The sequence below is a fragment of the Neodiprion virginianus genome, chromosome 2, assembly GCF_021901495.1.
Source record: "Neodiprion virginianus isolate iyNeoVirg1 chromosome 2, iyNeoVirg1.1, whole genome shotgun sequence".
NCBI lineage: Eukaryota > Metazoa > Arthropoda > Insecta > Hymenoptera > Diprionidae > Neodiprion > Neodiprion virginianus.
The window spans coordinates 24,070,502-24,094,457 of NC_060878.1; the positions used below are offsets into that span (position 1 = coordinate 24,070,502).

Consider the following 23,956-nt stretch of genomic DNA (forward strand, 5'->3'; position numbering starts at 1 on the left):
ATTTCCGGTTTTTCTGATTTTTTACACCCACTCGCTGAACATTAATTTTCGGAATTTTACTCCGTCGAAACTTTATTTTCCGGAACTTTGCTCCATCGTAAATTGAATTTTCGGTATCTTGCATTTCGGAACTTTGTTGTTTCGCGAAAGTTTGATTTCTCTACTTCAAGTTTCGCTACCAATAGTTCGGATTTAAGCGCTTTCGGAACTTTTCAAATTCGGAGTATCAACCTTGCCCCCAACCTTTCGTTACGATACCTAAGCCGAATAGATTTCAAGGGATTTATCCATTGGCGAACGGATGAAGAGCTTTTATTTATGTAGTTTATACACGTAGGAGGATATCATTGGAATGTCATTTCACTTTAGTTCGTTTGCACCCCTCTAATTTATTGATAATGTACGTCGTTAAAGAGATTGTCAGACATGCGCATATAGATCCTGGATACATAAAAGAATTGAGAGTGGCGGGCACCAATTCAGAACTTTGCCCACCACTTACCAATACATGGGGTATTCACTGACAATTACTCCAACAGCCTCTCGCGTCACAAGTTATATTCCGTCAAAACTTTTACTGATTTTGAGGTTACATCAGCACTGTCAAATCACCGATTTTTCAATGGGCAAATTTTTGTTATTTATAAATTTTCAAACACTTCCATACTTCCACCTTTTTGGAAAATTCTTAAGAATATGCCATATCATCTTTCTGTATTTTAACTTGTCTATTCTTGAACTTTCTACGTTTTTAAATTCTGGGAATTGAATCCTCCTATTACGCGAAGACGCTAATTTTTAAAATAGTAACAAAAAGAGAAAAATAAACTCATTTCAGCTTCTACATAATTGCAACATACCGAGTCATTTATTCGTCGCTAAATACGAGGCTCAGGTGAGAGAAGGGAAGAGCCGCTTATACGAGCGGTTCTCGAATAATATATAATGTCTCTGTATTTTTTAACATTCAATCAGATGTCGCATTTTTTTTTTTTTTTTTTGTGACAAATTTTTCTAAAACGTTGCTTACTGATCTTGGTAATGGAAAAATTGCTGAACTTCTAAATGAAATGAAAACAAAAAAACATGCAAACGATCTGAAAACGACGTGAAAAAAAGGAAAGATGCATTCTTGAGAATTTTGAAAAAGGTCGAATACTTATAAATCGGAAACCGCTAGGTGAAGGAGCGGAAAAACAAAAGAATCGAGACATTTTTACTTAGGTGTAATTATCACTGGCTTAATAGTTTCAACCGAACTAACGAAGATGAGGTCAGAACCCGATCGAGTTGACGTGGAATGCTTCATATACGTGTCTGCAACATATGTAGATATAGTAACGTGTCCAGGATCGATAAGAGGGCTCTTGAATGACTCATGTAATGCATCCATCCACTTGTTTTCCTCCACTCTGCTGCCGAATATAGGTATACCCTGTCCCTGGGTAAAAGTATGTAAGTGTAAGCCGTGCACGCCATATTTGTTTTATATTCCTACGTAGGTATTATCATTTATACACCATGTTATTCTGTGGTAATTTAACATTGGGTAAGTACGCCTGTATTTGTGCAATTTAGGGTACATTTCTTACCGAGATCAGTCTACACTTATGCAATTTAGGGAGTGAATGAGACGACCATTCGTGAACAATGAGTCAAATGTCTGTTCGTAGAACGGATATGTACTTCCGAATGCCGAAATCTAAGCAAATTGTGGTAAAATGTACCATCAATTGTACAAATCTAAGCGACTTTACTTTGTTCGTTAACCTTTGAGTCATACTGTTAAGTATTCTTACCACCTATTTTATATTCACTTTTTGCATGTTTTGAAAACTTTTTAACATATTTCTTCTCGGTTTTTTGCTATGTCTCGTAGTATACTAATGGATTTTCAATAGTCGCGAGTGATTATTGTGATATAATGTAAAGAATCATCGTTGGAAACAAATTGATTGAAATCGTGAACATTGAGGGAATAATTCATTTTCGATAAAGTTACCCTTCTACACATATATATGTTTTACACAAATTATAAGTTTTTGGCTTCGCTGATTACGAATGTGAATTCAGATTTAAAAAATTCAGTATGGCGAATCCAATCAGTGACCCCGAAAACTCCTGCATACGATTTTTTTGACCGTATTTGATCAAATTCGAATTTTTCGGCCACCATATTGAATTTCTGAAATTGATTTCAGATTCGTAATATTCGACCCCAAAAACCCTTGACCAGATTCGATCAAATTTGACATTTTCGTTCGGCATATTAGATCCACCATCTTGGATTTTTGAAATTTGATTTCAGTTCTGTAATTAGCAACCCGAAAACCCAGAGAATACTATCTTGTGAAAGTTGACTCAGCACAATAATGTGTCACTCAAAGGGTTAAATTACTTGCGTGTGACATTTTCACGTAATAACCCGTTATAACATACCTACTCACTTATGCGGACCGTTTGATCGAATTTTATTGCCGTGTAGAATGCGGCGTCTATTTAACACGACTTGAATTCTAATCAGCGCCGGAAACACTCTTGAATACACGCCTCGTACGTGAAAACTTGAGCTGTTAAAATTTACCATACCACATTTTTTTTTTTAAGCTATACCTGAATCTTTTTTCTGTATGTACATACCTAACATCTTACTGATGCGACAAAGTTGCGCTCACAATTAGGTGAGAAATTTGATTTTTTACATCAAGAAAGAAATAATCGCACAATTTTTTACCCCTTGCGGTTAACAGGAATTTTTTTAATTTTATCGTAAAAATCAACATTTTCAGCAACCAGAAAGTTTTCAATACGTTTGTGGCAAACTTTTTCTATATGTTGCAAAATGTATAAATTTTGAACATGTACAGCAGATATTAATATAATTCATGGGTTCATAAAAATGTGTGTGTATGTATGTAGTATAAGTACTTCGTAATACCAAATAATACGTTTATCAGCGCCACTTCCGGTTGAAGTGGAAACTTTTCTGTACACATACCTACGTATATCATATCTGTTCAATAGATAGAAGTATATACATGTGTATTTTGTTCCGGTTAATCTTTATTATTATTTGCGATGATTCTTCAGGCGTTTCAGGCTCCTTTTTGTTGTTACACATTGCAGTGCGTTTATTGAAAAGAAATGTATGATTTCGTAAATCAGCAATAACTGTGGACCGCATTGTACAAAAATTCTGCGGACGCCTGACGATCGAAAAAGTACAGAACGAAGAATATATAAACGATTACGAAAATGAAGAAGACAAAAAAAAGCATGTTATTTTAAATTGGAATACATGAAATTTATATTTTCAAAGTGCGCGCTAATCGTTACTGTCAATTTCTAAATCTAAGTAAAATATGAAAAGTTTGAAGAAAATTAAGATTCTTTAGTTCAAAGTGATTGTGCGTAATTGTGGACATGAGCTGCAAAAAATAAAAACAAATCTTAAACTTCTAGTATTACGTACGTACAAGATATGGTGGAACACGTTGTTTCTTTATAATCCGTAATGAAGGTACTAAGGTATTCGAGTACATATTAATTCGTTCTTGATACGCGCAACCATGCATAGTGTAATGATAGATACATGCATCGTGGTTTACATGCTCATAGAATCAATTTGTGTACACACGGAATAACGGACGATGTAATAAAGAAACACAATTAACCCCGAAAAATTAACGGTAAACATTCCGCGATGTAGTTCTCAAATTATCATGATGATAAAAACGTCACCTTTACACCTTTGCACAGCTTGTGGCAGTCGGTGAACTTGACTTTTTAATTCCACGTGTATACCCAATGCGTGTGTACAGCTGTTACGCTTGATATTTGATTAACTTTCAGACTTGTCGGAAAGTAAGATAATGCCTGTACTATGGAAAATGCGAAAAGCTGACGCAGTTGATGAATTATCTCTGTTAGGCATGTATTTTGCACGCGTAACCTGGTTAACAAACTGTGCAGTGTACATTTATAATCCGTGTATAAGGTATACATAATCTTGAACGAGGAACGCTGAAATTGAGGTAATTTTTTTCTTTCTTTCCTTCTTGCTATACGACTTCTGTATTTATCGTATTAGTCGTCGATGTCGTGATTCCTGCTGCAGACTTCGTACGAGAAGACAAATAATAGTACCAACACCTTGAATTGAACTTACTCAACGGAAGATATAAAAATTTTTATACGAAATCGAAATATTTATGAATAAATTAATTATGATTGACCAATCATCTATGTCTAATACCGTCTATTCTATACCTAGGGCAATATGGACAGAAGACTTCGTTGCGAGCTAATTGCACTTTCGTTTTATTACATTGAGTTGATAAAGAGTAAAATACGCTTTGAACATTGACTTTGACCGTTAACCATTTCAGTCACACATTTTTCAACTCAATATTTTGGGTTATTCAAAGTAACAAAGATCATTTGAAGTTGTAAATAAACTGTGATAATGCTCGGACATGGAAATTTTTGAAGTGGGACCGTCTTAGCATCCTACTGTCACTGAAATGGTTAAATACGAGCCTGGCGCGTGTGCCATTAGAGATGGCATCTTTACATATTTTGGATCAATAATATAATAAGCTGTAATTTGCGTCTTCAGTACCTTGTAGGTTTTATGATTTCTCAGGATTTTTCATGTTATTATATGTGTAAGTTAAAATTAGATCCTTTAAGCGTTGCTGCAAAGTTCGCTTAGGCACTTTATACTCATAGAACGCAAGGTGCCGTAGTTTCACTTTTTGTGCCAGCGCGTTAACTGCAGACCCAGTCTTTCGTGCTTTCCTAAGCTGTGGTTGAGAAATAATCGTCATAGACATTTCTTTGGTGCAGTAGCCAAGCACTCGTAAAGCGCGCTCGTAAAAACAGCAATTATTCATACTTCGTTGTTTCTAGACGGGTCTGAGGAATGCAAATGAAAGACACCGGAAGATTCATAATGAAAATAATAATAATAGGAAAGAAAACTGGACGCGTAGTTTGTTTGCAGTTTTTTTTTTTTTTTTTTAATATATCAAACTACTTTTTTGGTAAAAACTGCCGAGTTTTTTGGTTCCACATGGTCCCTGAAATATTTCTAGGTCTGGAAAAAATACAGAATTTATTTATTCATTGCAATAATAATAAATAAAAAAATGCGTAATTTCCCACTTCTTGTTATTTTTGTTGGTCCGACTTGTTGGATCTGCCAATTTGAATTTTCGAATTTCGAGTTCAGATTCGTAATCAGTCACCCCAAAAATCGTGCAACATCGAGTTTTATCGAAATCAAAAACTTCTTGAAATGACATCCGCCATATTAGATCGGCCATTTTGAATTTTCGAACTTCGAGTTTAGATTCCTAATCAGTTACCGTAAAAGCCTATGTATCAAGAATTTCGAGTAAATTTTAACCGCAATTTTTGCAAATATGAAGGTACGGAGAAGTTTTGAATTTTTCTTTTGTGACAATGAGTCAATGTAAATTGAAATATGCGATGAACGACCACTTTCGGAAATAAATGTTAATTATTTAGTTCCATAGTAAATTCACTGCTACCAGGTGGCGTCTTCTAAATTTAAAGATCTTAATATTCTTGTCAATTTCTTTCAGTTTTCTTTTATTTAATTTCATACTTCAATCCGTACGAAACTATCTTCCCCCTCGGCTGAAAAATATCTATAGTTGAGTATAAAATTCTAACGACTCGATTCCATGGTTTAATGACAATAGTGCGTACCAAACAAACGATGCAAAATATATTAAAAATAAATTATCGCCCGCACCGCAGGGAAGAACCGAAGATTGGTTTGAAAATTGTATTTACATACTGACTTTACATACCTATGCATATAACGTACATACATTAACTAACCGTGTTCACACGTGGTTATATGTAGAAGTAGGTCGAATGTAGTCTTGTAGGATTAGGCGAGGTTTCTTTATGTCCCGAGTTTAGTGGAGCTGAATTAATAAGATTTAATGCTTTGATGGTACAGTGACGTCACAGAACAAGGAACCCATAAACGATCGATTGATTTGTTTCGCCATAGGCGTGTGTACGTTTTATATCTCGTTTTATACTCTTCTAGGTCTCATCTATTGTGTCTTCGTGCAGTCTAGCCGTTTCACATTCACGATATTTATCATCTTCGAGCCGAGTTCGTGATGACGTACGTTCGCGAAAATGATAACGGATTCATCCTTCGTGTTCTCAACCGTCGATTTTCGTTACCCCTTCTGATGACAAACGCTTTTATGTATTGTTCAGTTTCAATGGATAGAATATGTATGTATGTATGTATGTATGTATTCTTCTATTCAGCGATGTTGTATATACGCAATCGATGCGTATGTGATGTATAATTTGACTCTGTTTTAACGTGTTTGGAAAAGACCTCGAATTCGGAGTATGTGGCAGATCTAATTTTGTGAACAGTATTCGTTCGAATTTGCCAAATGATTTCTTTAGCATTCAAGATCTTGAGGCGAGACATTTTTTTTTCTTAATCAAATTTGTGAAGGATGAAAACTGTCCTTATAAAAAGTCTTAGAATTTTATAACTGTATGCTAGGATGTCCCATATTTAGGGTGTTGACGAATTTTTTCAAGCATACCCCGCAAATCAGTTTCAAATAATTGTATGCTTGAAAAATCTCGTCAACACCCTAAATATGGGACACCGCACTGTATACATCCTAAAATTCAAAGAAAGAAGTCAACTTCATTTTCTTGGTAATCCAGTACAAATATCAATCAACCCTCGTGGAATATTGCGAGCAGATGTCAAAGTAGTTCATCTGCGGTCGTGTGATGCATGGGAAACTTTTCCTACACGACGCAATCATTTTCATGAACATCAATTACGCAAACAGAATTCAATTACCTCTTACGCTTCGATACATTCCTAAGTATATATGTATAGACCGCAATTCATTCATTTCTCGCAACGGTGCCATCAAGAAGCGGGAATGGTATACCGATAATTGTGTAGCGTTCTATATTGCCGATCGTGAGAATAACTGTAATAGCGACGGAGTAATGACATTAACGAATATGCCACAACGGTTTTGATGTGACTATGAGATTTTCTTCTTCGGGAAACCCAACTTTCACGCATGTACGGAGATGAGACATTTTTTTCAGACTTGATAAAAGAACACACTTTACTGTAATGAATTGCTAGCTTTCAAAAACGTGCAATCTGTGAGCTCTATAAATATGAAAATCTATGAAAAAGTAGCCTGATATCAATATTATTATCCCTTTGAAGCATACGTACACTTTTCCTTGCAGTCAAAATCTTTGAAACATGAGAGTTCTCGCCTTCGCAGATTTTGAAAATGGGGTCAGATCTGAGAATTTTTCAAAATTCAAAATGGCGGATCTAACACGAGTGAATAGGATACATTTTTCGTACTTTCAGTTCGCCATATTGGATCCGCCATCTTCAATTTTGAAATTTTGACGTCGGATTCGTTTTTAGCAACCCCAAAGACGCAGGATTACAGAGTTCGACTTTTCTAGTCCCTGTAACTTTCCCACAATCACATTTACTCTGTAAAAACAGACATTTTCAATACTGTTTATTTATAGCGCCCCCTATATTCACAGAACCATCATCATCCCACTTAAAACATCAACATTGACATCATAGAAAGTCAACTATGAAAACAAAATTATAGCTTTATCTCAAAAATTGAATGTAAATCTTGAATAACTGTTTCAAAAAAGATGTTTCATATATGAGACGCTGTGTCGGAAAAGGTTATGAAACTGAAGCCTCTCGTTCTAAACTTGATTTTCGAGTAAACAGTGCCTCAGTTGTCTGAGCTTAACTGCGGACGCAGGTATAACGGCGAGCCTAGGAAAAATTGTCGATATCTATCACCGTATACGATTATACATATATGTATACAGAATATACCTGCCTTACATTTACTCCTAACAAGGATTTATTTCTTTCTCTTTCTTGGGTACCGGACGCTTTTATAGGAACCGATTGCTAGAGTTCCTTGGGAACTTATTCGCCATCATTTTTCCGGAAAACAAATATTTGTAAAGAAAAAATGCCTCCTCCCGGTTTAAAAAAATTGAAGGTCAATTGTTGCGCTATCAGTTGCTATAATAGTTTCAAAAATACAGGGCGATTCAAAACGAATGGTTAATTTCGTGCCATGGCGTAACCACAGAAGCTTATGATTGGCCGAGTCATTGGCGTAGACAGGGGAAAGCCCTTCGGTTGGGACAAATATCGTCGATTTGGCGCTGTCGTCAATTTCACGTAAGGTCTCCTATAAGCTACTTTATAAGTTTACAAGAGATGGTTAGGTTAGGTTAGGTGGTTAAGTCCATGTGATCTTTGAGGCGCACAGCATATTCATTTGTAAGTCGGAAGATGTATTACCGCAAAATTTCCTCACCATCAAAATGCACTTTTTCGGTTTTAAACCGGATTAACCAGTCAATGAAAATTAGCTGTAAAGATTTTCTTTCAGAACTCTCCATTTAATCGGATGGTGCTGTAAATGGTCTGTATAAAATCGATTCGGTGTAATCATGGCCGTTGGTCACGGACTGTGAAACAAAACGCATGAAAAAAATAATTCTAGAAATTTTTTTTTGGAACCTTTCATTTAATTGATCAATTCCGTACATTTGATAGGCTCGTCCAGCAGTAATTTTCGAACCAATTAGGAAATATTTTCTGTAAATTTGTGGTATGATTAGTTAATCGATCAGATAGTTAGTATCAAGTTTTTACGGCGTAAAAATAGTCATTAACTCGGCGTGCAGATCTATACCTATGGTATAATATCATATCCATATCGATGGTCAAACCTGCTTATGTTACATACGAATACCTACCGCCATGCTTATCACCTTCTTTCTCTTTCTGTTCTTAGGACCAGTACGAGAATCTCTCGTTGCACACACAAAAAGGTATCGAATTTCTGGAGCGATATGGACATTTCATACGTGATAGATGCACCATCGAAGTTGAGTACGCCGCAAAACTAAGGTAATTATCGTTTTTCGATCATACATCTTACACCTATATCTCCAAAAAGCACCTCATTGCAGGTGTAAAACCGTTCTGCCAAGTACATTAAAGTGGCAACTACCAATAAAAATTTACGATGCAACTAACAAGGAAGGTATCCCGAGGTCGATCTCTCTGATTTGATTTCTTTTGTAACGCGTTATAGTGGACTAAAAATTAAGCGACACGTATGTTTTTTTTTTTTTTGTCTGCCATTAAGCACTTCAAAAGTGTGAAACCATCCGCCAAAGCAAGGCATGTCAAGGGGTGATTTGGGAGATCCACCCACAAGAACACAATCTTTTTTAACAAATCCATCTGGAAAAGTTTTATCGTAACCAAAAATGAAAAATGTAATATCAACAATAAAAAAAAAACCTGCTAAATCGCCTCTTGACGTGCCTTACTTTGGAGGATTTGAGGGGAACACGTTTCTCAGAATCTCGGTTCCTCCACTCTGACTATAAACGTTCGTTCTTGAGAAGTAGTTTTCGACCATATCAATAGTACCGCGCGAAAAAGTGTAACTTTCGTACTTTTGTGTTTCATTTACGTACGTACTACTGAATCACTAAAGTAAGTATCTACAGTGATGGTCAGAAGTATTCGTACAGTGGATAAATTTAAATAAAATAAGGATTCATTTTTTTAAGTCAATTTATTTATTCAAACCTGTGCTATTTTATTTCATGGCTGGATACTGATGTAAAGAAACACATAGAATCGGTTTGGTTTTCTTATGTTGCGTAGACGAGTCGCCGTTATGGCAAGGACAATACTTTTATCCCTAACTGTACGTATTTCACCAGCGGCACTGTTTAGGAAGATTGCGGAAAATGCATCATGTTGAAGTTAATGACATTACCGCAACAATTCATGCTGAGGAAAAACCGTCATGTTGCGATTTTGGAAATCTCAGTTCCTTCAAAATCGTTGTAAAAATAATAAAACAGTGACTTTTTCACAATGTTTCGCTATGATAACGTTATTAACTTAAACGTCGTGAAAATGCCTGAGTGTAGTATGGTAGTAGGAGAAGCACCCGAGCACGACTTAGAGGGAAGTGGCACTATTGAGAGGTTGTACTGTAGGTACACTTGAAACTCAGCTTGATCATCACGAACAAACTGAGAACAATTCTTTTCCTGCTAATATTGATTTGCATGCGTGGCTAGTCTCGCCATTTGTTCCTTCAAATGTCTTAGAGAAATAAAAATTAAAAACGAATTACTCGTTTAAACCACGTGTCTTGCTGGGGGGGGGGGGGGGTTAAGTATCTAGGGTTTCCAATTACCTGATACAGTAAAAAAAATTTAATTTGTGGTCAAAATTAGCATATAAATAGTAATAAATTCTAGTTATAACTTGTTTGAATTTTCAAACTTGAAGAATCTAAAAACATATTGGTCATAATTGAAATGTCAACCGTGCATTAGGTTGCAGGCTGTACTAGTTTGGTTGTATTTCACTAGACGCCGCATCGTACCAAGTATAAACAATCACAAAGCAAGTGACACATGGGTGTAAATCGAATATGTGTGCATTACGACGTACATATATTACACACACGCGACAGAGTTCAGGGCCAAACTGGGCTCTACACGCTGCTGGTCATACACCGCACCGTAATGTTATATTAAAGAGATCCGTTGTGCCCTCCCTGAATACCGTCTACTGTATTATTTTCGTAGTAATGTCGAGAGCGTTGCCTTTGCGTACATACAGCGGCAGATTACATACCTATGTAGGTGTATAGGTATGCGTAAAAACGGAGTACAACATATTATATAGTAAAAGCCTTACTGAAGTTAAACTCATGCGTACATTGAGATTATTTCATGCAAACTTGACGATTGTTTGTTCAGCATTTACTCTTTTGTACTTAGGTACGTGCATCAATGTTCCGATTTAACAAAAAAAAAATCAAAATGTTTTAATTAGAGAGTTTATTTTAGTACAATTTTGCTGAGAGCTTGAAAAGACAAAGAGAAATACATCTAATAGAATGATTTTAAATGTGGAATGTCAAAAATCTACGTACGTAATTGCGGTTTTTACCGTATTTCAAATATGTTAATCGAATTGTCGATACAAAAATATAATGTTCTCAGTAGGAATGGTCAATAAATAATTTTATTTAACTTCAATATCAATCCCCGTCTTTTCTGCGTTTTATCATAGTTTCTAGTTTTCGTTAGGGTATTAAAGAAGTTGGATTTAACCTTGGACGACCTTGAATATGCAAGGTCTGCACTTATTCGTCATTGAACACGTGTGCGATGGACGTTGCCATTTTCGCTACCGCGGCTTGTTCTCACTGAAGGGTCATGTGTTCAGCATTTAATAAATGCCCCTGTATGCACCTATGCGTACATTATACTTATAATAAGTAAGATGCAACGATGAAGTTGAACCTATCAAAGAATTTTGGAATAACCCATACAGTGTCCTCTTCTTTCTTCTTCCGGACGTTGTCGATTTTACATCGTAAACATTTTCTTTTTTCTCTTTAATATTACACCCCGAAGTAATAATTCGCTTGAGACATTATCTTGTAATACTTCATATGTACCTGCATTCTGCCGTATACATTTGGTAGTACATATTTAGGTGTACCTACGTAAGCATAAATCTGTCGTTGTATGTTGTACATACGTAGGTATCAAGACTTCCAGTGCACGGACTGCTCAGCTAATATAGACGGTGTTATTACACTTTTTCCCCTCTTTTAGTTACGTTACTTTGTGTGCACGAAGCGTGGTTCGCTTCCTGGATTCTGCTAACTAAATATCTATGTCTAATACACTGCATTACACTTAGAAGTGGGGAATCTCGAGCAATTCATGAAAACACATGTAACACTTTTTTTTATATCGCTTTTGGAGTCGAATTTCGAAAAATGCTATAATCAGTGTTGAGGTATCCGCATGAGCTACCGCTACAAGCAAAAACCAAGTCGATACCTCATCGGATCCAGAAAATATTGTTAAATCAGCGAAATCACGTTTCACCCGTTTTCATACTCTTAGGAATCGAATTTCGAAAAGTCTTTTCTCAATGGGTTGTTACGTCATAAAAGAAGCATACTTCCCAAATTTCATATCTATACGTCGAGGCGTTCGAGCCGGGCGTTGATACATTATTCCAGACATCTTGTTGATACTGTCACTTTGCAATATGTCATCTGGTGGAAAAAAATCAAACTAATGCAACCAGGCTGACAGCTGACCATTGACAGTTAATTTATGTGACATGAACAATTCGAAACCCCAAAAATCACGATTTGCCTCCATTAAAATTAAAAACTTAGGTTATCTAGTGATAAAATGGCGCCGACAACCAGGCTTTGACGTCATGAGGACATTTTCTAATAGGGATGGGCAATTCTTTCAAAAGAATTGATTCTTGGATCGATCTTGAATCGGTTTATCGAGAATCGATTTACTGAAAAATCGACTGCAATGAATCGATCTAGTAAGAATCGATTTTAAAAATCGTAAAAATTGAAAAGAAATGTTTGAAAGGTTTTCTTTTAATAATTATAATTTGCCCCACATTTTTTTAATTTATAATGATGAAAACAAAATTATCTGAAACAATGTTTTATTATTACTCTTTTACAAATATGAAACGATTTTTGTGGATTCTTTACAGTGTTATATATAAAAAAAAACGTGAAAAATAATAATTTCGCGCTAACGTTTAATCTTTCGTCTGCCATTCTTTAAGCGTCAACGAATTTGAAAAAAGTAATTGCTGTAGGTGATCTGGAGAAAGTCGGTTTCTGTTCTCCGATAAAATATTGCCAGCTCGTGAAAATAACCTCTCGGAAGGTACCGACGTTGCAACCACGATCAAGTATTCTCTTGCAATTTCACTGAGTGTCGGATAAATCATTTTACATTGATTCGACCAATAGAAAAGTGGATAGAAAAGACAACGCGCAGCCGCAGAATCGCGAAATCGCCTGTAGGCGCCACTAGTCGATTCTTAGCAGGAAGGATCGATTCATGGAAAATCGAGACAATAAAGAATCGATACAAAAAATCGATTTTTTAAACCTCATGGATCGATCTCGGCAGAATCGAATCGACGTCGCCCATCCCTATTTTCTAATAAATAAATAGGTAGATAGAGATATATAGTTGTGGAAAATGTCGAGTATTTAGAGATAATGCGAAAATCTCTTGTCGTAATGGCCAAACAACAATGCTCATTTCTTGTAATAGCGTCCAGAGCTGAGGGACTTTCCGGGATTTTTGAAATCACAAGGAATAAAATGATACCTTGCCCAGCGTTATTTTCTACAATACTTTCTACAGAAAAATTAATTTCGAAATGGTATGTGTCTTGAGTAGTAAAATTTTTATCCTCAAATAGCACTTCATATTCCAATAGTCCGGTTTCAAATATAGTGCCTTGAATCTAGAAATGGGCGGTCAGCTTAAAACGTTTGAAAAATTTCAATATCGTATAAATTTGTCAGTACTTTTATCAATTTATGATGCAATAGTAATATTTTCATCGTCATAATAACAGGGAAGTTTAATGGAAAAAAGTTTTTACTTTCATACCTGCCATAAAGTGGAGTATAAAAGTAATTAGGTAATATTATTTTATATTCGTTAAAAATGATAATTGCAAAAGTTATTAGCAATTGAACCTCGTTGTTATTGCCACTTGAGATGCCTAGGCTACGTCCCGCAGTACTTTTTTTTTTCTAGCTATTGTATCTACTTAGACGTTGCTTCAAATATGCCCTAAACATTTTTCTCCGAACTACTGAAATATAAATTAAACAATCTCATGGAACTTTCTCGTTGCTAGAGAGCATAAACGATGGAATTTCGATGATCTTGAAAAAACTTGCGTCAAAAATTGCAGAGATTTATGATCTAATTTTTTCTGACCACTCTAATGATGCTAACAAAGAGTTTGTGTGTATTCTTCTTTACTTTTTGATAAATTGCAATTTGCCGAATTTTTTTTTCATCTTCCTTTCATCAGGTGCTTCATTTTTATACAGCAAATTTTTTTTCGACATATTACATACGATCAGCAACTTGTAAGTATATTCACGTTGTATACCATAAATAATAACTACGCCGTGTAAACGTTCACGAAATGTTTTCATAATTTCCGGGAACATAATATTGAAAATTACGTTAGTTGGAATTAAAGCAGCCAATTTTTATGAGGGGTAAAACAGACTGGCACAATGCGCCTAAATAAAATTATGCGAAACGTAGCGTCAAACTTTTACACTGCGTGTGTTTCATGCCAACAGCAATATTCTTTTCAATTCAAATATTATCATCACTATGTACTCGCCACACAATTTTTTATTATTTACTGTTGCTCTCTCTGTTTCTCGGTCTCTATTTTTGTAAACTTTCGTTGAAGAAAGAAAAAACATGTTGAACTGAAAGCATACTAGTACACGTTTTGCTTGAGCTTCTTCAATGTACACGAATTATACTGCAATGTGATATTTGAATTACGGCAATCGACTACCGGTGACCATAATTTTACTTTTTCAACTTCTTGAGTTTGATCACAATTGAATACATTAGTTTATTTTTTCTGCTACAGGAGACTTGTCAAGAGTTATCAGCCGAAAAAAAAGGAGGAGGAAGATTACCAGTGAGTAAAAAAGAGAAATATTTCTTGTACTATAAATAGGAATCTTATTCCAATCAAATTTTATACTGTATTGCTATACTGTATATGAAGGTTGCTTGATGAAAACCAGAACGTCTATACGCTTATCATCAAATAGCTTGAAAGGTGTTTGCTGGTTGCGCACCGTCTATACATAAATATTTTACACTTGAAAGATGGCAGTTTTTTTTTTTCCATCCAAAATTAAACAGTTTTTATTTTTGTTCGGTAAACTTCTGGAAATTAAAATTGCAGTTTTCCCAAGATTAACCGTGCTTGACAAATTCTGGCGACTATTTAGAAAGTTAATATAACAGTATGTTCTGGAATCTTAATTAATTTTGTACTATGTCAAAGTATGAAGTACCAGTGGTCATTTTAAATTGACGTATAGAGTACCATAATTTTCTTTTTTTTTTTCAACGGTTTTTACTCTTCCCATCTTGTGATCCAGACGGTATATCCTTAATTAATGATGATTAATTGGGAAACGTAATTAAATTTGTTCATTTTGAATCAAAGATGCTGATAATTATTTTCTGTTATAAAAGGTACAGTCCATGCCGTGCCTTTAAGCTGGAATTGAATGAAGTGAACGATCAAGCAGGCCAGAGAGAACTTATAGCCGAAAATCTGCAGGCGAATGTCCTTCGAGAGCTAAATATTCTTGTAAAAGACTTCAAGGAAGATCGAAAGAAACATTTGCAAGAAGGAGCCAGATTAATGGCGTCACTTGCTGGTCAGATAGGAAATTTAGAACGTGCCAGAAAAGCTTATGAAAAAGCATTTCGCGAAGCGGAGAGAGCGTTGGATAATTATCAAAGGGCCGATGCTGACCTTAATCTTTCTAGGGCCGAGGTTTGTAATTTTCTGGGAGACAAATACATACATCTATAATCAAGAATGTAAATTATATGCTGAATTCATGGCAAAAGATTTCGAAACAAGAATTCTTCTTCTAATATGTATAAACAAACATAAAAAATGTTGAAAATAATACAAAAGTGAATTTCACAGGTAGAGAAACAGAGAATGAACAATTATATGCTGAATTCATGGCAAAAGATTTCGAAACAAGAATTCTTCTTCTAATATGTATAAACAAACATAAAAAATGTTGAAAATAATACAAAAGTGAATTTCACAGGTAGAGAAACAGAGAATGAACATGACTGTGAAAACGCAGCAGTGCGAAGAGGCAAAAACGGAGTATGCGAATCAGTTGCAAAAAACAAACGACATGCAAACGCTACATTACCATACAGCGATGCCCGACGTTTTCCAACATTTGCAGGTACATATTCAACGAATAATATCTACAGAAAATACTTTTAAACCAGACAAAATATTTTCGATAGATCTAGAAATTGCACCGGGTTTACTTCGTGAAAATTTTGCATGGTCAATTCAATACACATATGTATATATGTTGGGGTGTTTTAGAAAAAATAATTTGCAATTTACCACGATGGCACCCCCTAAAATGTTTATTTACGCTAAAAGAAAGATTCTGTCAAAAGACTAGCGTTCTACACTATGTGGAAGATTATGCTCAGTTAATACTTCATTTTTATAAATTTGTTTAAACTTATGAGGTATTACGAATGAAATTTTCATTCTATCGCTTACATCAATTATAATATTAATTTACGTGACAAAGAAGACCCACACTTGTAATATTAAGTCTTCAGTTGATATTTGAGAAGCATATCTTACAACTTTTTCATTATTAATTCAATCTCATAAAATAGTTATAATTTAATATGAACTCTTAATTTAGAAGAATATGATTCCCGGTTGATTTATTGTTGTATTATGGATCGAGATCTTTTGTTTGAATATAAATGTTAGGAAAGAAATAATTGAAGTGCTACAACGTGTATCTTCACAAATTCAAAAACATGTAAAAACAAGTGCAAAATCAAATAAGCGTGATCTTGCACATAACGCAAAACGCTCGTCTTTTGACAGAATATTTCTTTCATGGAAAATTATATGTTTTTGAAACATTCTAATATACATATTATATGATTCTTCAATTGAGCGCAATAACAATTAGGCTGAAATCATTACAGGTTTATGTGATAATCTGATATGTTACTTCGGAATATATTCATCTAATCAAAAGTCCATGTCAGGTGATTTGTGTAGAATTAAGTTACAAACATAATTCTACGGTAATGTTCATTAATGCCTTAGGCTTCCGGAAAACTAGTTTTCGCTCTGAAACAAAATGCGAGTTTAATTTTATATGAATTATGCAACAATGACTTCCAATCTCTCACCTCGGCTGCATCGCTGGTCATTGTCACATAATTCGTATAGAATCGAGCTTGAGTTTTATTTCGGATTGAAAACAAGTTAGCTGAAAGCCCAAATCGTTAATGCACATTACTGTACATAGGATACGAAACTTGTCACTAACAAGAGATACACGATAATATAACTAATTTTAAATTATCATTCACCGAACCATTTCAATCAAAAATTACGGTGCTCAATTTTTTTTCTTCTTGTAACAAAGGTATAGGTTTCTGATGAATCTTATCGGAACTTAATATAGCCATTGGTTAAATTTGTTTCATCTTTCTTTCGTTTTCACTTTTTTTTTTGACTAGACTATGCACTATTGGTACATCCTAATTAAAATATCTCTTAGTACAGTAAATTTTTTAAAACCCACGCATTTCAAGTAAACAAGCCGGATGATTAGAAATCTTGGAGCACATTGTCGTACAATTTTTTTCAATGCTAAAAACTTTTTAAAGGTACTAACTTTTAATTAACCTTTCTCCAATAGTACTTGGGATTTAATTGGAATTAACTTTCTACTTATAATTTAAATGTTATTCTGCGAATAGAAGAGCAAATTTTGCTAACGTAGCAAAAGTTAAGTTCGTTCACACTGTGAATCTTTTTTTTTCGAGAGGTTCCTAATAGTTTGAATACAAGAAACACTGTCTGCAGGAACTGGATGAAAAAAGGGTGAAGAACATGCGGAATTACATGATGAAATCTGTGGCAATCGAAAGAGCCGTCGCTCCAATTATTGAACAATGCTTGGACGGGATAGAAAAAGCGGCGAATGAAATTAATGAGAAAGAAGACACGCTGTTGGTCATCGAACGTTACAAAAGCGGCTTTCAACCACCGGGGGATTTTCCATTTGAGGATTTATCAGCTGCAAAATCATACGATAGTAACAGCCAGTTATCTCAGCCAGTGATGCAACCAATCCATAATCACCTCACCGTTAAAGGAACAGTTTCCGGTGGGAAGATTAAAAAACGTGTGGGTCTTTTCGGAATATTCAGCAGTAACAAGGTAACATTTGTTCCGATTTTCTTTTCCCTATTCTCCGTGTTTCATCAGCTATTCATTATTTATTTATTAAAATCTTTCAAATTTACACAGTATTAATGTTCGCACTGGTTTAGTGATGATTGGTTAGATATATGTAGCCACACACAGTGTTGGGCGTTTTTTTTTAATTAATTGTATTTTAATTACATATTAAAGTGTAATTTGTAATTGAAAGTAAGAAAATTATTTATTACAATTTCAATTTGCAATTAGAAGAATAAAAAATGCAACTACAATTGTAATTTGAAATTACAAAAATTTCAACTACAAGTTTCGAATGTAATTAGTATCGATTTTTCTCCCAACTACAAATTTCAAATGTAATTAGAATCGATTTTTCTTGTAATTTAATAGTAATGTAAACAAATTACAAATGTAATTAGTATCGGTTTTTCTTTCAATTAGAATCGAATTCCTCTGCAATTAAATGTTTTAAATGATTTTCATATCATTTTAGAACTAATTACAATCATACTTTAGGCATTTATGGGTCATTCTAAGGAAATATGAGCAACCTCGAGAATGTGCCATAATTGAATTTCATGAAAATATCAATGACTTCCGCTATGTATGAAACTTTCTAAATATATATGACTGACTTAAAGAGTACACATGGGTTGTTCCAAGGGAGCATGACTGACTTCATACACATATGGATTCCAACTAAATATCAATGATTTAGAGTACTTATGGATCATTCCATTTATAAATAGATTCAAGGACTCGAAATTTATTGAGCTTAGAGCTTTTCGAAAAAGCTGTGTTTGCATAATTTAAGATATCAGGCTTCAATTTTCTACAAATTACATTACAAGATGATTGGAATTCTGAAATATTGTGAAAAATAAAGAGTTTACGTGAAAGTTATTGCAAGTCTGAAACAAACTGCAAGTTGAAATTTGAAAAAAAAATATCACATTTAATTACTCATTACATTGTGAATTTGTAATTAAAAAATGTAATTACTCTATACTTTGAGCATTTGTAATTAAATTTCATTTAATTACTTATGTAAGCAGTTGTAATTGAAATCCATTCAATTACTTTAAGCATTTGGTATTACATTTGTATAATTTAATTACATTCCTACAATATTTTTAAAACAATATTTAGTGAAATCAGTTATCAAAGTCAGTCACATTTCATTGCGATAACCCAAAAGTTATCGGTATTATTAATACTTACAGGGAATGACCCATATATACTTGCAATTTTACATATTTCCTTTGGAATACTTGGAGTTACTGATATACATGAAATACCCATATATACCTGAAGTCATTATCACTTACGTTGAATGATTCAGTCACTCGTGTATCCGCCGAATGACCCACATACCTATACCTGAAGTATGATTGCAATTATTTCGAAAAATGACATAAATTATTACTTATCCTTATTACCTACTTACTTACTTATTTATTTTTGCGTTGTAATTAGAAAAAAAAAAAAAAGATTCCGAGTACATTCGTAGTTTGTAATTAAAAGTAAAACCGACTAATTACTTTTTTAATATATAATTAAAAGAAAGACTGAAACTAATTACTTTTCTAGTTTGTAATTATAAAAAAACCATACTAATTACATTTGTAATTTATAATTAGAAGAAAAATCGATTGTAATTATATTTGTAATTTGTAATTAGGAAAAAAAAACTGTTCTAATTACACTCGTAATTTGTAATCAGGAGAAAAATCGATACTAATTACATTCGTAATTTGTAATTAAAAGAATAAGCGATATGCGATTGTAATTAGTAAGTTTTTCTTTCCTAATTATAAATTGAAAATGTCATTAGTATTTTATTTTCTTTTAATTAGTAATTTCGATGTACTTAATTACACAAAGTAATTAGTGGTGCCCAACACTGGTCACACAGATGTATGTTGTACTCAAACTTTGGTTGAAACAGGGCTTGCAGCAAGTTACTTTTCCATCTTATCCCCACTTTTTGACCTCATTTTATTAGTTTTCTTTCAAACTTATCTGAACTGCAACTTATCTGAACAGAATATCGAGTAACAAATAATAGTAAATTCGAGTTATTTTCTGCACTTTAAAAAACAATTTTTTTTTTGTTTTAAGAATTGGTGTATCGTAACGTAATATTTTGGTAACTAAATTTATTTGTTCGTTGGTCAGAATATTTTTAAATTTGGTATGCATTTTCCGAGATGCTGTAATTTTGACACAAACAAATAATATCGTTGAATATGATGCAATGACCAAGCATTCAAAAATTAAATATCTAAAATATTATTGGTTAGCATCAAAAGTACATGATTTTGGGATACACTGATTTTCAAAAGGTTCAAAAATTGAATGACGTGATCTGTACTTTACAAAAACTACGTTATTTTCCAAATTAATTTAATTTCACCTTGAAGTACTAGTAATCTGCCTAGAAGAGAGTAAAATGTTCCAAATATGACAAAAAGGTCCTTGAAAAAATTCTATTTCTTTTTTTAAGTTTATATACAATTACTTATATGTAATATCCTCTTATTGCGTTTTAAGCAGAGGAACGACTCCCCTTGTTTTTCTTCTGATGGTTCGTTGTCAGCTTCTCAGATAACATTGCTAGCAATATTGGAACCAGTTGTGTCCTCCATTGCTATCAATATTTGAGCAAATCATTCTAAGCACAAGCTGTCGGCAAAATATCTGCTAAATGCAAGCAAGTTTTGCTATGCACCAAAATAACAAACAATTATTACTGCACATTATTTTGCTGCACAAAAATTATGTCACGATAATTTTTGGTAAAAACTCATCACCAATCACAGCAAGCGAAGCAGACTTTTTGCACAGACACACTTCGTTATCTGGGTTCTAATTCTGTAATTCAAGTGCATATGATACAAGCATGAATTAGGTGAAAAAAATGAATTGATTATATAAGTGTCTTGATGAGCAGGCGTCGGTCCAGTGGTGAGGAGTAGGGGGTGAAGTGGGCTAACCTCTACCCTACCCTAAAAAAATTGTCCTGGATCTGCGCCTGTGATCAGTTGTAGGATGTGCACTGTAACATGGTATAAACACGGTAGATAATTCATTCACTGATTGAAACCGTTATTTTGGTTTTACTATTTCAAGAAAACATCCTCTGAATTTGTTTTTATTTCTTATTACACATCAGATTTAATTTAACTTGCTTCTTTCTTGAGTGTTTGTTCTGTCAAATGATGGTGATTTAATTTCTTCTATACCTTTCTCTTAATTTGGTGGATGGTTCTTCGATCTGTCTCTCTGGTCTCTCTGTCATGTTTCCAATCCACAACCTATGAAATTGGATGCCATCCCACTTAGTAAGTACATATAGTGATAATTGCTACCTGCTTGTCTATCGTCCGCACATCTGAACATTAATAATTGCATCTACATCTAAGAAAATTCACCAGACTGTTGTCGTCGGGCATTTTCAAACCTGGTGAAAAAAATTCTAAAACATATATTATCTTTTAGAGAAAAAGTTTGCATTATTATGATAATGTTAGAGACTTTTAGAGATATTCTGAAAATTTTCTGGAATGATCTCGTATTCTTTCTAAACTCTATTTTCTGTTCATTATTTTAAAAACGCGAATTTTGTTGGTCTTTTACTATTCCTGACCAAGTTTCAGAGGAGCATAAAAATCTGACTAATTTCCAGGTATAACTCCTATATTTTTAAAGCCTCTTCATTTCGCAATTCTGAAGAAAGCGGAATTCTGTTTAGTTGATTTATTTATTTATTTATTTTTTTCAATGTATTTCCTGATGAAACTGCATTATTGAACACTAAAGCTGATATCTCAGAAAGAATAAATTTTCAATGAAAATGGAATTATAAAAAATTTTCCAATATGTTGAATGGTATTGTATTAGTAATTTTTCTCCATAAATCTTCCGAAATTAATTTTATACATAGCAATTAAGAAATTTCTACGAGAAAAAAATAATCCGAATTGGTCACAGATTTTTCTGCAAAACTAAGAAACTGTAAAGTCACATTTATCTATTATAGAATCTTGGTGATCGGTCAATTAAGAAAACGTATTTTTAGTTAACGTTTCGACCCGGATATGGGCCCTCCTCAGAACGATTTATTTTTTAACTGTCAAGAATAACAAAAAGATTTTTTATAAAATAAATAATAGTACTAGTAATAGTAATATCTTATCAATAGTACTTATTCATCAATCTGTAAAGTCACATTCTGAGTGAATTCTTAAAAATTGTGGAAATTTTTTGAGAATGATTTTCACCACGGAAGGCATAATTATTACTTGTCAGCTTCAACGACAATATTACCCTGTCTCTGCATTCAATAATTTAGCCAGAAAATGCCCGAATGTATTGAATGACATACAACATGATGTGTGACTTACTGCTTTTGTGATTTGTTTCATGCTTACGACAGAAGTTGATCGAGGTGTGCATTGCTTTAAAGGTCTGTCTCTTCTATAATATTTAATAATTGGCCAGTACGCTGAACGAACTTGCCTATAAACATAAAACATGTTCCACTACCCATTTCAGTTCATAAAGTATAAAAAAATGTAAATAAATCGCGTGTCTATGATTTTCACATTAACTCATCAACTGTAATAAACTAGCTTAAAACATTTCAGGATTGCTTGAGCATAGCTGTTTTTATTTTTCATTTAATTTATATTATTATTATTAGTTCTTAGTTTAAAAAATTTGATAAATTAATTGCTAACCCTTTGCGGCACAGCATCTCATATTTGAGACACTTTGATTGAATCTGTTATTCAAAATTTATGTTCAATTTTTGGAATATTGTTGTCATTTTTCTTTGCACAATTAGACTTCTAAGATGTCAATATTGATGTTTTAAGAGGGATTATGATGAATCCCCGATTATAGGAAGCACTTTAAATAAACAAAGTGTTGAAAATGCCTGTTTTTACAGAATAAATGTAATTGTGGAAAGCTTATGAGGACTAGAAAAGTGGAACTCAGTAATTTTGGATTCTCGGGCTCGCTGAAGACGAATCCGAAGTCAGAATTTAAAAATTCAAGATTGCGGATCCAGTATCATATTAGATCCGTCATTTTGAATTTTCAAAATTTCTCAGATCCGAGCTTATCTTTGAAATCAGCGACTTCGAGAACCCTAACATACCCAGTTTCAAGAAATTTGGCAACGCAATATTCTGTCGAGTATTTCTCAATATTTTGAGACACAGAACTATTTTTGCAACTCTATAATCAACGTGGGTTTTCCACTACCGTCATGTTATAGAACAACGTACCTGGTTATGGTGATGGTGCAAAGGAGGATTGCAGCGATTTGCCGCCAAATCAACGGAAAAAGCGCCTTCAGCAACGGATCGACGAAATACAAGCGAAGATCCAACAGGAAACCGCTGCGCGGGATGGTCTCATGAAAATGAAAGGTGTCTACGAACAAAATCCTGCCTTGGGTGATCCTATGAGTATAGAGGGTCAACTCAACGAATCCAGTCATAAATTGGACAAACTTGGGGCTGAGCTAACTAAGTTTCAAGGATATTTTGATGAAGCTATGCGTGCTGGCCTTAACTTATCAAGGTAATCATTACAAGTCTCGGAAATAATTTTATATGGATGTCGAATAAAATTACAGTATTTTGTGAATTCTCCATTGAGAACTTTTGAACTATTTTTCTTCTACATTACAGTACCATCCAAAAGTTTGGAATCACCTTTTGAATTTTTATTGTTGGAGATCCTGGCCATGAGAAGGTGCAAATAAATGATTCGGGTAGTATTTGAAAGTAGAAGATACTAGTATGATTATGATCTTTTAAAAAAAAGATTTTTTTTTGCGTCCCTGAGGCGATAAATTAAACATGGTTTCTTTTTTTTCTAATATCAGATTGTCATACTTTCCGAAATTCCGAT

The 23,956-nt window shown here is 33.9% G+C and overlaps 1 protein-coding gene across 7 annotated transcripts in view; it reads left to right on the plus strand.

Annotated features, from left to right (window-relative positions):
* Window positions 1–23,956, plus strand: part of LOC124298011 (formin-binding protein 1-like) — a 44,003-nt gene that overhangs the window by 12,699 nt on the left and 7,348 nt on the right. For 2 of the 7 annotated variants that reach the window (XM_046749535.1, XM_046749537.1), the window contains exons 2-8: window positions 8,904–9,019; window positions 14,633–14,683; window positions 15,253–15,559; window positions 15,849–15,995; window positions 17,669–18,025; window positions 22,467–22,496; window positions 23,316–23,623. In XM_046749535.1, the coding sequence (XP_046605491.1) occupies window positions 8,904–9,019; window positions 14,633–14,683; window positions 15,253–15,559; window positions 15,849–15,995; window positions 17,669–18,025; window positions 22,467–22,496; window positions 23,316–23,623 (1,316 nt within the window). The remainder of the gene's footprint in view (window positions 1–8,903; window positions 9,020–14,632; window positions 14,684–15,252; window positions 15,560–15,848; window positions 15,996–17,668; window positions 18,026–22,466; window positions 22,497–23,315; window positions 23,624–23,956) is intronic. The other 5 variants (XM_046749538.1, XM_046749536.1, XM_046749539.1 and 2 more) reach the window with 5 other exon arrangements.